This window comes from Neophocaena asiaeorientalis, unplaced genomic scaffold (genome assembly GCF_003031525.2).
Source record: "Neophocaena asiaeorientalis asiaeorientalis breed wild unplaced genomic scaffold, Neophocaena_asiaeorientalis_V1.1 scaffold138, whole genome shotgun sequence".
Taxonomy (NCBI): domain Eukaryota; kingdom Metazoa; phylum Chordata; class Mammalia; order Artiodactyla; family Phocoenidae; genus Neophocaena; species Neophocaena asiaeorientalis.
In genome coordinates this window covers 4,407,530-4,425,708 of record NW_020172632.1, presented here as the reverse complement: position 1 = coordinate 4,425,708, position 18,179 = coordinate 4,407,530, and the positions used below count along the sequence as shown (strand labels likewise).

General features: G+C 34.5%; 1 protein-coding gene across 1 annotated transcript in view; it reads left to right on the top strand.

Moving 5' to 3' along the window:
- The window catches only part of NRDC (nardilysin convertase), a 91,483-nt gene that overhangs the window by 48,445 nt on the left and 24,859 nt on the right, over positions 1-18,179 (top strand). The window contains 9 exon segments of the mRNA XM_024739337.1: positions 2,895-2,990; positions 4,059-4,181; positions 6,390-6,447; positions 8,204-8,277; positions 9,659-9,728; positions 12,111-12,188; positions 13,733-13,853; positions 13,935-13,993; positions 14,263-14,317. Of these exon segments, the coding sequence (XP_024595105.1) occupies positions 2,895-2,990; positions 4,059-4,181; positions 6,390-6,447; positions 8,204-8,277; positions 9,659-9,728; positions 12,111-12,188; positions 13,733-13,853; positions 13,935-13,993; positions 14,263-14,317 (734 nt within the window).

The window sequence follows — 18,179 nt, the reverse complement described above, 5'->3', positions numbered from 1 at the left end:
TATGGAAGAGATTCTTTCCTGAGTTTTAAATTTATTATCTTGTTTTACCTTCGTTACTTTATCACCATGCCCTGCATCGACAATCTGTTTTTGGTCTAATCTTTTAGTGGAGTGGTTATACACACAAATTTATAAGCATTTATTTGCACAATGCAGATAGGTCTGTTCAGTGTTTTATAATTTTCTTGAATACATTTAATCACAGGAGCTCATAAATGTCCACAGGGTAGGTTTTAAAATGGGATTAACTTATTGCTAAAAGAAAATTATAGAGAAAAAAATTATTTTTAATGATTAGCTCTTTATTTTAATGATTGTTCATACTTTTACATAAGCATGTTTAATTGCCTGCATATTGTACCTTAGTAATTGAGACTGAGGATATGGCCAAAGACTTTTTTTACATAATCAAGTGGTTGAGTGTGTTCTCTAAGTGTTCAGTATTTATACTCTATTTTTATCGGTTGTAGGAGGTACTAAATCACTTTTTGTAGGTATGTTTATATGTCTACTCCATTAGTTTTCTGTTGCTGCTGTAACAAATTACCAGAAACTCAGGGTTAAAATAACAACAGATTTATTTTCTTAAACTTTTGGAGGTCAGAAGTCTAAAATATTTCCTCAGGGCTGCATTCCTTTTGGAGCCTCCAAGGGAGAATCTGTTTCCTTGCCTTTTGCACCTTCTAGATACCACCTACTTTCCTAGACTATGGCTCCTTTCACTATCTGAAGAGCCATGGGTGTAGAATCTTCTTTGCTATCTGACTTCTGCTTCTGTCTTTATATCTTCTGTCTTTGATCCTCTTACCTCTCTCTTTTAAGGACCCTATGATTACATTGGGACCCAGATAATTCAGGATAATCTCCCCTTCTCAAGATCTTTAATTTAATCACACTGCAAAGTTCCTTTTACCACATAAGGTAACACATTCACAGGTTTTGGAGATTAAGATGTGGCCATCTTTGGGAGCCATTATTCAGCCTGTCACCTTAATAATGGAATTGTTTCTTCTGTGTTACAGCCATATCTTCATAATTTTTACAGAGATTTAAAAAATTTACTCTGTTGAAGCAATGTATATTTTTTTTACTATATATGTTTTCCAGGTATGGAAATTATAAATGTATATATTTTTTTACTGTCTCATCTTTGATTTAGACTTCATGGCTTATAACTGAAGTGTTTTATTGAATATACTTTTGCTTCTTTCCATCTCTTCTGTCACCACTTTAGTTTCCACTCTCTTTACCAAGTATAACAGTGATGGCCTCTAATCAGTTTCCCTGTCTATACTTTTGCTTCCACATTTACAACCAGAATGAACTTAGTGAAGTCCAGATCTGATAATGTTACTCTCCTTATTAAACATTTGTAATGCCTTACCATTACTCCTATGATTAAAAAAAAATAGCTAACTTTTTTTTTTTTTTTGTGGTATGTGGGCTTCTCACTGTTGTGGTCTCTCCCGTTGCGGAGCACAGGCTCCGGATGCACAGGCTCAATGGCCATGGCTCACGGGCCCAGCCGCTCTGCGGCATGTGGGAACTTCCCGGACCGGGGCACAAACCCGTGTCCCCTGCATCGGCAGGCAGACTCTCAACCACTGCGCCACCAGGGAAGCCCCCCCCAAAATAGCTAACATTTATTGAGCACTTATTATGTGCATTGTTATGATTATTACCTCCATTATCCTTATTTGACATACAATGAAACTGAGGCTTAGAAGTGCTCTTTCAAAAATTGTTTCTTAACTCTTCGGCCTGATATCTTGTCTCTGCTTTGATTCTGAACCTTCTGCCTCCAGCAGCTAGTTTTAGTAGTACCTGCTGCATGATGTTCAGTAAATACTTGTTGAAGGAATATATCTTATTTAATTCTTATAAGAATCCTGTGAGCTAGGTACTTGTAACTCCATTCTATAAATGAGAAATAGAATCAGGGAAGTTAGATAACTTTCTCAAGGTTGTATAGTTTAGTAAATGGCAGAACTTGGATTCTAGCCAAGATACTTCTGACTTCAAAGTGATTGTTTTTAACCATTAATACTTTATTACCAACACAGTTGGCTTTGGAGGAGATTTAAACAATATATATGACAAACTTCCCAGACAGTAAGGAGTTTGATTTAACATTTTCTTGGCACTTTCATCAGTAAGATCTTGGACATAGCATCTGTTGACTGAAAAAAAGAGCACAACCTAAAAGTTGAGAGTTATGTTTTATTTGGCGGATTTTCTGAGGACTTCAAGCCTGGGACACAGCATCTCAGATAACGCTGAGAAAACTGTTCCAAAGAGGCAAGCGGGGGAGCTAGGATATATAGGATTTTTTTGCAACAAAAGACCAGGTAGTCGGAACATCAGAAGATTACTGTTAGTAAAAGAAACTGAGATATCTCAAGTTAAGGAATTTAGCGCTTTTCTATGTACGGGAAGATGCAAGAGTCTGGGCTCACTGAAATCATTCCTTTGATAGGCACCGCAGCTATCTGGGTCCAGTATCCTATGTTTTCTCATCCTGAGCTTCCTGAGGGCGCACCGTCCCTGTGGCTGTAATGTGATGGCTTGATGGCTGCAACATCTTTTGTTTACTGATATGGCAGGCAGTACTTTAGTTCTCACAATAATAACCTTCAGATTATTAACTGCCTGTTACATTTGAAAATAAGGGAAAATCTCTAGAAAGGTGAATTGACTACCCAAAGTTAGAGAATATGTTAAGTCACAGAACTTGTCCTAGATCATTGATTTCCCTGCTTCAGTCTTACTACACTTTATTCATAAAATTAATTTTTGTTACTTCCTTACTTTCAGTTCTTTAAGCTTGAATTTCCAGATAATAAAGCAAGATACTGAATTTCATTTTATTAAAAGTGTTTCCTTAAAACTGACAGAATATCAACTTGCAAGACCCTCTGATGCAAACAGAAAGGAAATGTTGTTTGGAAGCCTTGCTAGACCTGGACATCCTATGGGGAAATTTTTTTGGGGTAAGATACTAAATACTTCATCTACTTCATGTTTTCTAGTTAAGGAAGATTGAGAATATGAAAAGTTTATAAAGAATGGAAAGTTATAAAGGTAGGGTAGCTAGGTACCTTTTACCTTTTAGGATAGGTAGGAAGCTTTTCAAATAGAAAGTAGTTCAGCATGCCTATATTTGGTTCTCTAACATTGGATATATGAGGAATAGCACCTAACATTTTGTGAATGTTTTCTGGGTGCCAGATGCTCTGGTAACACTACATGAATTATCCCATTCAATCATCATAACAATGTTACGAGCTTGGTACCATTATAATCTCCATTTAAAGATAAAGAAACAGGCTCAGAGAAGTTAATTTTCTTAAATATGATAGTGGTGGATGTGGGATTTGAACCTCTGTTTATCTGGTTATAAAGTGTGTGCTCTTCCCCAACCTGACATTTCCAGTTATCAACAGAGATTCAGCAATAATTTCTCTAGTAGCTTTTGAGCTGTGACCTAATTTTGTTTAATTGTTAAGCTGTTTAAATGGTATCTGGTTTTTCATAATGGTTTTTTCTTAGTGTTAGATTTCAGTTATTATGGCTTTTTCTTAGTGTTAGAATTCAGTTATTATAGCCTTATATTAATCCTCTTGACCACAGAGTAGAATCTGGAATGAGTTGATCTAAATGGTACTTCATTCAAAGGATGATTTGCTTGTTTGCTTGTTTGTACAGTTATATACACTTTGTATGTCATCCTTGCTTTATGTGGTTTATTTTTAAGAATTATACAGAATATTACTAAAATAATTAAGAGATAAAACCTAATAGTAGACTAATTATTAAGAAAGGAAGCTTAAGGCAATTACTGTTGTTAAGGTATTGCCAACTAGAGATTAATTCCTTATGTGTTAAAATATACTTTGAAATTGTTTCTTATGAATTTTTGTCTTATTATTATACACTGTTTCAATATTTTGAGTCACTTGGGTTATTTCATTAGTTAAATATAGTGGCAAAGGATGCATTGTCAGTGTGGAGACTTAATAAACTTAGTTATTTCTATAATCTTTTCCATCTTTTTCTAGGAAATGCTGAGACTCTCAAACATGAACCAAAAAGAAATAATATTGATACACATGCTAGATTGAGAGAATTCTGGATGCGTTACTATTCTGCTCATTACATGACTTTAGTGGTTCAATCCAAAGGTAATATTGTCTACTATGGCCCTTAAAATTATTTGGAAGTAGTGCTTTCTTAGGATTTGTCTGTCGTATCAATGTTGCAGTTCACTGTTAATTTACAATACTTTAGTGCTTGATCCTAATATGAACTAAAGAAAATCAGAATTTGAAGAGGCAAAGCTCAGGGAAGCACAAAATCATCTGATTCTCAGGCAAATGTTTTTTCTTTTATAGACATAGGTCTTAACTCCAGGCTAGTCTATGAGTGTATTAATGTACTGATTGATCATGAATTGTTTTTTCTTTTTTAATAAACTTATTTATTTATTTATTTAATTTTGGCTGTGTTGGGCCTTCATTGCTGTGTGCAGGCTTTCTCTGGTTGCGGCGAGCGGGGGCGATTCTTCGTTGCAGTTTGCGGGCTTCTAATTGCGATGGCTTCTCTTTTTTGTGGAGCATGGTCTCTAGGTGCATGAACTTCAGTAGTTGTGGCACACGGGCTCAGTAGTTGTGGCACATGGGCTTAGTTTGCTCCTCAGCATGTGGGATCTTCCCAGACCAGGGCTCGAACCCGTTTCCCCTGCATTGGCAGGCAGATTCTTAACCACTGCGCCACTGGGAAGTCCCATGAATTGGCCTTTTAAGCCACATTTGGCTGCTGCCTCTGTTATCTCTGGTTTTGCATTTAATCTGTATTAATCATAAACTCTTAAAGGGCACAGTGTTTGTCTTTTCATCCTTACATAGGGTTCAGTAAAATGACATGATTAATTGAAGTCTGTCATGGTGATGCTAGCAGAAGTATCTTAAATGTAATAATACTGGTCAATACCTCTACTCTTTTCCTTCTTTTATCATTACTGAAAATAATGTTGTGTCAACTTTTCTCATTAAAGAAATCATAGTACCTTTCTTTTGTTTTCTTTATATTTTAATCTCCTTAGGCTGTTTTTCAAAGTCAGTCATTTGCTGAACTATTCATTTTGATATGTCAATACCTTATAGTTTGTATATTTCTTTTTGAAAAACTAATCCTCTCACCCTAATGTGATTCTTCTTTTTATAAAATTTTGGTCTCTCGTTGTCAAAATTAAGATCAGAGCTGACTTGGCACTTAATTATAAAATATTTTTGTGTTTAGGATCAAAAGTAGTCCACTAAAGTTAACTTGAACATAAAGTTACAGATATGGTATGGCACTCAAACTACAAATATGCTTCTAGATTCCTTTTACAGCACTTATTAAAATAGGCAATTCTATGTTTGGTATGTAATATTAATTTGCAATTTTTAATTTTTGTTTTCAAATCTGTCATGAACATGCATTTTTCTTCAACTAGGTATTGATTCTTTTTCATTCTCTTCCTCTGTGATAACAAATATGAGCATATTAACGCTTGTTGCAGATTTCTAAAATAAGCCCCACGTGTTTGATTAGAAAACCTTGTCCAATCTAGAGTCAGTTGATTTCGGAGCTTCAGCATTTATTATATCATTTGAGTTAAATATCAGTATAAATAGTATAGAGTAAATTCAGAACTTGATTAGTCTAATTTGCATCTTGTATTTATATACTGGGGCATCTCTTTTGAGAATTAGTGAAAGTCATGTAGCTGGTGAAACTAACAAATACTATCCAGTGATGGTAACGAGTCACTGGGATAAAGCTAAAAGGTTTCCTTTTTCATTTAGATCTCCTGTTTTACTAGAAATTTCAGAAGAATTTCTATGAAATATAAGAAAATAATCAAAAGAAGATAGAAATCATATCAGCCTAAGAAGACATATATTAAAACCACAGCAAGTGTAAATTAATGTAAAGTAAATGGAGTATAATAGTACTGATGAGCTGCTGAGAAGGGTAGTGTAGGTTAATTAAGAGAAACCTTCCTAGAGGAAGTAAGTTTTGGAATGGGGTAGGAGGATGATTGATGTATTTTTATCTCTTGGTCCTTCATCTAGCCTAATGATAAACAAAAACTTTTTTTCTACTTGTGTGTTTTTTCTAACTTTGCCAGGGAGAAAGAATAAAGGAGTCTTAACAAAATTATATGTGTCTCAAGGTTTTCTTAAATATTATTTTTCCTATTACTGATTAAGGAGTGGCAAGTGATGCCCAAACTAAAGTATTCCTTTGTTTTATAGTTAAAGATCTGTGAGAAATATAATTGCATTTCTACCTTTAATAACAACACTGCCTTTCCCTGTCTCCTTCCTGCCCTCTCCACGAAGAAACACTGGATACTTTAGAAAAGTGGGTGACTGAAATCTTCTCTCAGATACCAAACAAGTAAGACATTTATTTTCATAAATCATACACCTATAGAGTTAAAGAGGCTAAAGTTAAAGAGTTAAAGATTCATATCTTCCCGTATGAATCACAGAGGTTTTTGCTTTTAGTTTATTTTTTTTTAAACAGGTGATTATATTAAGAACTAAAGTAGTTTAGCAAGATTGCACAGCCTTTGAGTGGGAAAACTAAGATAACCAAAGATCCCATAGTTTCTGTAGTTCAGAACTTATAAGCTTGTAAACTTATAGTAAGCAGTAACTCTGAAGAATTTGTGCCTCCTTTTACATTTATTCAGAGCTTTTCTGTTACTGTGTACAGTGCTTGAAATTATGATATGAAAGCAAATATTGTATTGAGAGGTAGCATATACATATACGTATCCCCTGCCTCAGAACAAATTAAGTTCTGAAGGTTTGTTTTTTAAAGTCAGTTGTTTGGAACTTGGAATGCTTTTTCCCCATAAACAAAATAATCTCGTAGTTGATGACTGACTTTACATATTGCCTGAAAAGTCTATTGCATATATTGTAGTTGAATCAAATTGCCTTTTATTAGAAATTGGATGTAGGGTTCTAGTTCAGAAAGCTACTATATTTTGTCCACCTCAAATTCATCAAAATAATACAAATATTTAAAAGATACTTTATTGTTACATTTTTTGTTGCAAAGAATACAGAAAATTTAATTCTCAAGCAAAGTGTCTCTTCCCACTCTTAGCAGTTTGCATTTTAGTAAACTAAATGAAATCAGATTATTTTTTCTTGCATCAGGTGAGTAAGCTAGACTCTTTCCAGTTCTTCATTCCAAGACAATTTGTTTTAAATTTATGAAAGAAAAATTAGCTTTAAAAATGTTGGAATAATTTGTAATAACAACAGATTGGTTATTATTATCTTGGCTTTATGTAAACTTCTGTTGATAATTAGTAATACTTTTAAGTATGCTAATTAAGATAATGAAAGCCATGCCAAAGTTATGAGGTTATTTAATTTGTTTTTGTTTGTTTTGATAAGAAATGAGTATTAGCTATGGAAATGTCAAATGGCAGATTGAAATGTGTTTCACTGTGAAACTTTACTAATAAAATCAGAGGAATATTGAATAGACGGATTCATTAGGTCTTGTCAATCAATTCCTAATAAGAATTTGAAATTAAAAAAAGTGCTTTTACATATTATTCACTAAGAACTTTGGTTCCTTAATCAGATGGGTTAAAAAGTGTTCTAGGTAATTAATACTGATTCATACTGACCATATTTTAGAAGAAATATTAGTTACAATATATTCAACCAGGTGGGAAGCCTCTAGAAGGAAGAGTCCAAGTTTCTCAAATACTACAGTGCCTAATATTGTACTTTATATGTAAGAATCTCTCCATGTATATTTCTTGGATTAAAAAAAAATCTCTAGTGTAAGTTTTCTTTCTGAAATGGCTTTGTATTAAGAGGAGAACTGAAGTTGGATGAGACTGATAGAGACAGTAAATATTGGGAGGGGAGGTCCCTTCAATTCATTGTTTTCTGTCTCCTGTGAGTTTTAAAAGTATTTGAGTTATTGGGGCTGAGGTTAAGAATAGTTTGTGTAGTTCAGGATTTTGTGGCTTTGTTGCCATCTATTCGCTTATGCCTAGAATGCTTTTCAGCCAGGAGTATGTAGAATAGACTATAAAAACCTATCAGTTTAGGCATCCCTAAAGATACTGCTTATAAAGGCTTTTGCCAATTAAATTTTAATGTATTTGTTTTATTTTCAGTGGGTTACCCAAACCAAACTTTGGCCATTTAACGGATCCATTTGACACACCAGCATTTAACAAACTTTATAGAGGTTCGTGAACCAAAGGTTTAAAACTGTTTGAAATAACTTTAGCACATTCTCTAAAACTTAACTGAGGCTGCCAATTTTCTTTGAAAATGAGAATACAGCAGAAAGTACAGCTGGATTGGAAAGGGAGTAGACAGTGGAAATCCAACTAGTGACAGATAGCAGGCCACTAACTAGTAGCAGTTTCATTGGTTTGGCACCTTAATGCTACTTGAGTCTGTTTCATGCTTTCTCCCTATTTTCTTCTTGTTCCCTTTTGTTCTTGGTTTTTTGTTTCTTTCCTATTTTGTTTTTATCTATATTCTGCTCTTTTTTGCCTTTAAAAGAGAAAAATAGAGGATGGGAAAACACTTTGGAAATAATTTCCTTTTATCTTCATTATAAAACCAATTTTTGTTAAATGAAGGCAGATTTAGTGTAAAAAAAAAATGGGTGGGGGGAGTTACCCTTAAATCTTACCATCTAGAGAAGTGGTTTTGGCAGATTTCCTTTTGAGTTTCTGTAAGTATATTTTCTTAATGTAGTTGAGATTATAAAGTATATACACTCTATCTCTTGCTTATTTCATTTAATATTATATTTGTAATAACTGCCCAATGAGCCATCGCATGGTTATGCTATAACTTACTTAACAGTTTGCCCATAGTGAATATTGCAGAAACATTCCTAATTCACTATTTCTCTTTCTTTGCTCTTTTTATCATGGCAGATTTTTTTCTTTCTCCTAATTGCCTAGTTATTCCCTTCTTCTCCTTCACCCCATTGCCAGTCTCTTTCCTCTTCCCTTTCTCTGACCAATGACTTGTCACACTCTTTATCTGCTGCTGGCTCCATTTTATCTAAGCTGACTCTTCCCAGAGACAACTTATTTTTGGTTGTATTCTTCCTGGCTGTAGATTTTCTCTTCAAAGAATCATAGAAGAATGGGAAGCACTGGGAAGAATCTTAGAGTTACTTCAGCCTACCCCACTCGTCATACCATAACAGATTCAGAATGAGTTAAATGCAAGTGATTTTCTCAAGGTTGTATAAACACAGATAGCAAGATAGTAGTAGGGCTGGATTTCAGCCATGGGTCTCCTGACTCCTAGTCCTGTACCTGTTCTTGCAAGAAGGGATCCATCTTCAGGGGCTTGCCTATTTTCATAGTTCTTTTATCCATGCCTTCTCTATCTGTGAAACCAAATTGAAAAGAAATTTACAAAAATTGCATTATTCAAATTGGAAAATTGGCAACTTGAAATAATAATTGCATTATATTTAACTTTCCCATGCTTATTGGAGGATGAAATATATTGACTTTAAAAAAATTTCATGTAACATAGTATATATAAGTTATAGAGAAACACTTATATCTGTTCTTCTGAAAAATATTTTTGTTCAGTTGTTCCAATCAGAAAAATTCATGCTCTGACCATCACATGGGCACTTCCCCCTCAACAGCAACATTACAGGTAAGAGTTCAAAGGCAAATTTACTCCACTAGATACTGAGTGAAAATCATATTTTAAAAGCATACTAAATGGTTTAAATTTGGGCATTCTGGATTTATAAACACAGGTAACATGGTAAACTAGGACCTCACTACTCCTGGATTGTTCAAGCCTTTGCTATATATTTTAATGTCTTCTTGGGTATAAAAGCTAGAGTCTTCTTATAATTAGTTGCCTTTCCTGAGTCTTTGAATTTAAGTATCTTAGTGTGAATGCTAACTTTTGTAATTATTTTCTTTAGCACTTTGAGTACAAATATATGTTAGCTTATGATTTATTTGTCAGTGGTGGCCGTTTAGTTTGATCTTGTCAAAAGTAAAGTTAAATAATTTTGAGCCTGAAATACAACTACAGCATAAATCTCAAGGACCTACTTGAGTTAGGAATGAGTTAGGTCAGATTTTTAGAAATTAGGAAAACACTTCAATTTATTTATATAATTATTTTACATGAGCAATATACATGGGCTAAGAAGTTCCTTAAAGATAAGGATCAGTCAATGGCTACAAATGCTTTTCTCGTTGGAAATAAATGCTAATGAACTGATAAAAATTTAACTTAAGTTTCTAAAACTAACCAACAAAACAAACCCAAGAAGAGACACATACAAGCAGAAGGAAAGAAGAGTAATGTGTATTGCTTTAAGCTCAGTAAAAAATGCTTTTAACAATCAAGTCCCGTGAAGTTAACAAGAACAGTACGCCTCCAGTGAGAAAGCAGAGAACGTGTGTATTGTCTACTTACTTTTTTTTAGTGCAAGGATAATATAGGAAAAAGTAATGTCCATTGGTTGTATAGTTATGTTAGAGTATCCCAAAAAGTGTTAAAATGATTACATGCATATTTAAAAGTTTATTCCATTTGTTTTAAATTTATATTATAAGAGTAATATGCTTGTAAAATGTTGAGGACAAAAGAGTATTAAGTAAAAGGTAAAGCTCTGCTTCTCCTCTGTCCTCAAAGATATGCCCAACATTAATAGTTCCATATATATCCTTCAGACATTAAAATAATGAATATAAAACATATCTTTTTTAATGGAAATAGAATTATACTATGTATACCATTTTTCCCATTTTTTGCATTTCTTGTTAATTAACAAAGCCTTGTTTATCTTCTGCCTGATTACTAAGGTAATTCATTGTAGAAATCTTGAAAACTACTGAAAAGTAGAAAAAAGTCATCCATGATTCTGTTTTCCAAAGACTGTTACCATTTCTGTATGTTTTGATCCAGTTATTATTATTTTTTTAATGAACTGTATATTTGTTTTAACCTGATGTTTATCCCAAATATGTGAACTCCCACTAAATTAGCTTTTGGGGGAATGATTTTATTTTTTTACAAAGAAGCAAGTGTTTCTCCCTCCAGAGTTACCAAATACAGTACAATTAGATTTGGTCACATGCAAATGTTATGTATTCAACTGGGTTCATTCTTTAACTGATTTGCTCCTCTATGTCAGTTTTAGGATAGATGAAATCTAAAATATGTCATTCATATTTTATGTTTTTTTTCAAATTCATATTTTAAACAGTGACTTTTAAGAGTTTACTGAGTATAATTCTCTAAACTAAGTTTAGAATTTAAGAATGTTTAGATTTCCTAGCTTGATTTTTCTGTATATTTTTGGTAGGAATATATTCCCAAAATTATAGTAGAAGCCAGTGGGAAAAGATGATGTGAATAACACATAAACAACTACTCAGACTATTGATGTATATTATTATATAAGATATTTTTTACATCTGTTATTGCATTTTCCTGAAAAGCCTATGAGTAAGTAGTTAGGCAAGTAGAGAAAAAAAGAAAATAGAGTGAGATTAAGTCTTTTGCTCAAGATCATGCACTTACTTACAGGAATAACTAAAACTACAAGCTAGATTTTCTGACCCATAAAGCAATTTCAGTTTACCACAGAGCCTGATGCAATGTCGAAAGCTTTTAAGGATACAGAATGATTCATATCTGCATCAGATTCTAAAATGATAAAGAATCTATATTATTTCTATTTTGGGTGAAAAAATAATGAAAGATTTTACCATGAAAAGAAGTAAGATTGGTATCCAAAAGAAAAAGTAGTATCCAAAAGAATTCTTAAATTTTGGAATATTTGTACTTATTCAGTGATTTCAGATGAAAAGTTAAATTTCACCATGTTTTCTATTTTTATCTTGCTGCTGTCAAATTAATTATAGTTTCATATTTAGTAGAATTTATGTGAAAATAAGTTTGTAATCACATTCTCAAATATCAATCTCAGAAGTAAGATTTTCTAAAGTAAAATTAAGGTATTTATACCTTAATTTTTAAAAATTTCTGACCTTAACTTTTTTTTTAAAGGGTGAAGCCGCTTCATTATATCTCTTGGCTGGTTGGACATGAAGGCAAAGGCAGCATTCTTTCTTACCTTAGAAAAAAGCAAGTATTTAATTAATAAGTATTTTCAGTGTAGCAATCTCTGAAAAATAATGGACAAGTGTTATATAACCCATTCTTTTCTTTTTTTGCTTCGTCTGCCAGGAAGCGTAGATTCAAATCTAATAATTAAAGTCTCTTCATAACCTAGATTATTGTAATGGCCATATCATATTTGTATATTTCCTTGGAAGCCACCTTTTAGCCCATGTTGGAAGTATTATAGTTGTACACAAAATTTTTAAATTCATAACTAGAGTCCAGAATTACATGAAAGTTTAGCTCTAATCAAGAATTTGGATTTGAATAATAATGAAGTCAATTATTTAAATGATGTGGATCTCCAGGCTTTCCCAACCCAGAAGGTAGACTTTAATGAAAACTTCACTGGGCAGATAAATCATATAAATATGGGAGACTGTGAACAGTATATGCAGCCATGTTAGCAGTATGTTAGCCATGTTTCCTAAAGCATTTAAGCACTTGTTTAAGTTGCCTAGCCAATAGAAATACAGCTTTAGAATCAGGACCAAAACACATTAAAGTAATTCCTTGCTTGATTTTTCTATACACTATTCAAGAATGGAAGGTAGATGAGAAATTTAAATAAGACTTTAAAATATTGATGTGTACTAGATTATTAAAAGAAAGCTGAGAGGGCAGGCTTATTAGAAAAATAATGAATGACGTTAAGTACATATATGCCTTACACAATAAATGTAATGTGATTTGAGATTTGCATAACCTTTTTACCTTACTGAACTTTATTAGAATTTCAAGTTTTTCATTCTGGCCTCCTCTCTCCTTATTTTAGACTTTCAGGATTATTCTAGTCAGGAAAAGATACAGTCTTATTGCTTCTTTTTTAGATAACCTGTGCAGGTTAGCTGATGGTCTCAAAGAGCCCACTTAACATTCTAAGTAGGGAAGTATCTGAAGTGTTTTTTAAGGCTTCTCTTGGGAGAGGCTCAAAAAGGGATGCGAGAAATGCCTCCCAGGGGAATTCCCTGGCGGTCCCAGTGGTTGGGACTCCGCGCTTTCACTGCTGAGGACCTGGGTTGAATCCCTTGTCAGGGAACTAAGATCCTGCAAGCCTAGCAGTGCGGCTAAAAAAAAGAAAAAGAGAAATGCTTCCCAGCAAGCGTACTTTTAATATATTGTGAAGTATGAAGTATGAAGAACATACTTCACAATATATTAAAAGTACGCTTTGACAAAAAATTACTTTGTTCTCTTCGACAAAAAATTACTGTGGCTTCATGAAACTGATAATGTTTTACTATGTTGTAATATTAGTGTTTCCATTAAAGAAGTAAATATGGCTGTTATTTCCTTCTGATCATTCCTGTATGCAGTACAATTCCTTGGGAGGCTTTGTACTTTAAAAAAATTTGTACTTTTAAACTTACTGTTGGAAAGCATGTTTGCTTCAAAGCCTGGACTTCCCACATTTTACATAGGAAGCCTACCTATTTTGTTAATTTGAAGTATTTGTAGACTATCAATCCCAAGATATTGACTGGATTAATTTTTTCTCCTAACTGTAGGTGCTGGGCTCTTGCACTATTTGGTGGAAATGGTGAGACAGGATTTGAGCAAAATTCTACTTATTCAGTGTTCAGCATTTCTATTACATTGACTGATGAAGGTTATGAACATTTCTATGAGGTGAGTAATAAAAATGGAGGGTTTTTAAAATTATATAGATATCACTTTATGCAAAAGTATAATTAGATGTTTCATTTTTAGGTTGCTCATACTGTCTTCCAGTATTTAAAAATGCTGCAGAAGCTAGGCCCAGAAAAAAGGTAATATATACTTATGAGAGTCAATCCTAATATGTTTTAGCCTTCAGGCTACCAACAGACATGCGTTAGTCCTGCTTGGTGGTTTTCCAGGCATTTCTTGCTTAATTTCCTTTACTTGTTCCATATCCTTATTCCGCTACATGTGAACGTATGTTAAAGATTTAGGTTTACGTGGACAGTCTGTTTATTTTTATACTTCTCTTTTCTTGATGACGATTCTAATGAGAAATTTAAATATGTCTTCTAATTATAATTTTCTTCTTTCACAGAATTTTTGAAGAGATTCAGAAAATTGAGGATAATGAATTTCATTACCAAGAACAGGTACTGGAAGTCAAATTCTTTTTGAATGTTATCTGTGACCAAGTTGAAACTGGTGTGGACATTGTTCCTCTTTTTGGAAGTGTCACTGGAGTTTTAATTCTGCCACTCTCTGTCATGTGAGTCTCAAGATGGCCTTGAGGTTTCTGAAAATTCACTCTTGTGTTTTTGAGTATTTATATTGAGTAACAGTAAGAGAATTAGGCAGATTGACACAGATCATGTTGTGTGACAATCATTCATCTATGTAGTCATTTCATATGTCTATCCCTTTAATCCCTTTGATAAACATTCATGGAGAGCTTGATATTTTGGGAATTCAATGATTGTGAAGACATTCTACAAGGTAATATGAAGTAATTACCATATATAATGTTAGAAATAGTGTGCTTTGTACTTTCAGGGTAAGGAAAGCATTTGCCTTGACTGGAATAGGACAGGGAAGCCTTCATGGATGTAGTAAATTTGAATTGAGTTCAGTATTAAAAAATGGATAAGGTTTAGATATTCTAAGCAATGGGAAGCACATAAGTAAGGAACTCTGGCGTATTATGAAAAAGTGAATGATCCTACATGTCTGTGGCATAGGGTATATGAAAGCAAAGTTGAAAGGTAAGGAGTTTAGAGCAGGGTTTTTAAAAAACCCTTTTTGTGCCTTGGATCCCTTTGGAAATCTGTTGAATCCTATGGACCCCTCCCCAGAATATTATTTCACCTCTTCATCTTTTTAAACTCTCAGAAAAATCGCCCTAGTAGTACAATGATCACTGGTACATCCCTCACCTAGATTTACCAGTTCTTAATATTTTGCCATATTTTCTTTCTCTCTCACGCCTCTTCTTGTGTGTGTGTGTATGTGTTTTTTTAAGATTTAATTACAGATACCATGATACTTCACCTCTCAATGTTTTTTTAACATGTATCTGCTACAAACAAATGTATTCTCTTGCATAACCTCACTAAAATTGTTGTGCTCAGGAAATTTAACATTAAAACAATACTGTTAAATATTTATTATGCAACCCATAGAATAGTGGGTTTTTTGTTTTGTTTTTGTATTTTGTTTTTATTGAAGTATAGTTGATTTACAATATTGTGTTAGTTTCAGGTATACAGCAAAGTGATTCAGTGATACATATGTATATATGTATATATTTTCAGATTATTTTCCAGTATCGGTTATTATAAGATATTGAATATAGTTCCCTGTGCTGTATAGTAAATCCTTGCTGCTTATCTATTTTATGTATAGTAATTTGTATCTGTTAATCCCATACTCTTAATTTATCCCTCCCCCCATCCCTTTCTCTTTGGTAACTATAAATTTGTTTTCTATGTTTGAGGCTGTTTCTGTTTTGTATATAAATTTCATTTGTATTATTTTTTAGATTACACATATAAATGATATCATAATATTTGTCTTTCTCTATCTGACTCGCTTAGTATGATACTCTCTAGGTCCATCCATGTTGCTGCAAATGGCAATATTTTATTCTTTTTTTTATGGCTGAGTAATGCTCCACTCTGTGTGTGTGTGTGTGTGTGTGTGTGTGTGTGTATCTCATATTTTCTTAAATCACTCATCTGTTAATGGGCACTTGGGTTGCTTCCATGTCTTGGCTATTGTAAATAGTGCTACTATGAACATTGGGGTGCATGTATCTTTTTAAATCAGAGTTTTCATCTTTTCAGATATATGCCAAGGAGTGGGATTGCTGGATCATATGGTAGCTCTATTTTTAGTTTTTTTTAAGGAAGCTCCATACTGTTTCTGTAATGGCTGCACCAATGTACATTCCCAGCAACAGAGTAGGAGGGTTCCCTTTCATAGAATAGTGTTTTTAAATGCATAAGATAAAATCCAGTAGGTTACAAAGGAATACTGAAATAAAGACTCAAAATAGTAAAAATTAGTAATATGGGTCTCTGTATCGATATATTAAATAACAAAGTCTAATGGTAGATCTAATAATTATTACAATTTTAAGTAGCAATGAATGTGCTATTTTTTTCTTCTTAATAGTCACCCATTTTATACACATCAGTGTATACATGTCAATCCCAATCTCCCAATTCATCACCCCCCCAACCCCCCCCATGCCCAGTAGTGGGATTGCTGGGTCATATGGTAATTCTATTTTTAGTTCAGTAGTTCTCCATAGTGGCTGTATCAACTTAAATTCCCACCAGCAGAGCAAGAGGGTTCCCTTTTCTCCACACCCTCTCCAGCATTTGTTTGTAGATTTTCTGATGATACGCATTCTAACCGGTGTGAAGTGATACCTCATTGTAGTTGTGATTTGCATTTCTCTAACAGTTAGTGATGTTGAGCAGCTTTTCATGTGCCTCTTGGCCATCTGTATGTCTTCTTTGGAGAAATGTCTATTTAGGTCTTCTGCCCATTTTTGGATTGGGTTGTTTGTCATTTTTCCCTTGCTGTTTTCAATAATTTTTCTTTGTCTTTAATTTTTGCCAATTTGATTATTATGTCTCTTGGCGTGTTTCTCCTTGGGTTTATCCTGTATGGGACTCTCTGCACTTCCTGGACTTGGATGGCTATTTCCTTTCCCATGTTAGGGAAATTTTCGACTCTTACCTCTTCAAATATTTTCTCGGGTCCTTTTTCTCTCTCTCTCTCTTCCTTCTGGGACCCCTATAACGCACATGTTGTTGCGTTTAATGTTGTCCCAGAGGTCTCTTAGGCTGTCTTCATTTCTTTTCATTCTTTTTTCTTTATTCTGTTCTGCAGCAGTGAATTCCACCATTCTGTCTTCCAGGTCACTTATCTGTTCTTCTGCCTCAGTTATTCTGCTATTGATTCCTTCTAGTGTATTTTTCATTTCAGTTATTGTATGGTTCATCTCTGTTTGTTTGTTCTTTAATTCTTCTAGATCTTTGTTGAACATTTCTTGCACATTCTTGATCTTTGCCTCCATTCTTTTTCCGAGGTCCTGGATCATCTTCACTATCATTATTCTGAACTCTCTTTCTGGAAGGTCGCCTATCTCTGTTTCATGTAGTTGTTTTTCTGGGGTTTCATCTTGTTCCTTCATCTGGTACATAGCCCTCTGCCTTTTCATCTTGTCTGTGTTTCTGTGAATGTGGTTTTTGTTCCACAGGCTGCAGGATTGTAGTTCTTCTTGCTTCTGCTGTCTGCCGTCTGGTGTATTAGGCTGTCTAAGAGGCTTGTGGAAGTTTCCTGATGGGAGGGACTGGTGGTGGGTAGAGCTGGCTGTTGCTCTGGTGGGCAGAGCTCAGTAAAACTTTAATCCGCTTGTCTGCTGATGGGTCGGCCTGGGTTCCCTCCCTTTTGGTTGTTTGGCCTGAGGCAACCCAACACTGGAGCCTAGCCAGGCTCTTTGGTGGAGCTAATGGCGACTCTGGGAAGGCTCACGCCAAGGAGTACTTCCCAGAACTTCTGCTGCCAGTGTCCTTGTCCTCACAGTGAGGCACAGCCACCCCCCGCCTCTGCAGGAGACCCACCAACAGGGTAGCATGTAGGTCTGGTTCAGTCTCCTGTGGGGTCACTGCTCCTTCCCCTGGGTCCCAGTGCACACACTACTTTGTGTGTGCCCTCCAAGAGTAGAGTTTCTCTTTCCCCCAGTCCTGTCAAAGTCTTGGAATCAAATCCCGCTAGCCTTCAAAGTCTGATTCTCTAGGAATTCCTCCTCCCGTTGCCGGACCCCCAGGTTGGGAAGCCTGACGTGGGGCTCAGAACCTTCACTCCAGTGGGTGCACTTCTGTGGTATAAGTGTTCTCCCGTTTGTGAGTCACCCACCCAGCAGTTATGGGATTTGATTTTATTGTGACTGTGCCCTTCCTACCATCTCATTGTGGCTTCTCCTTTGTCTTTGGATGTGGGGTA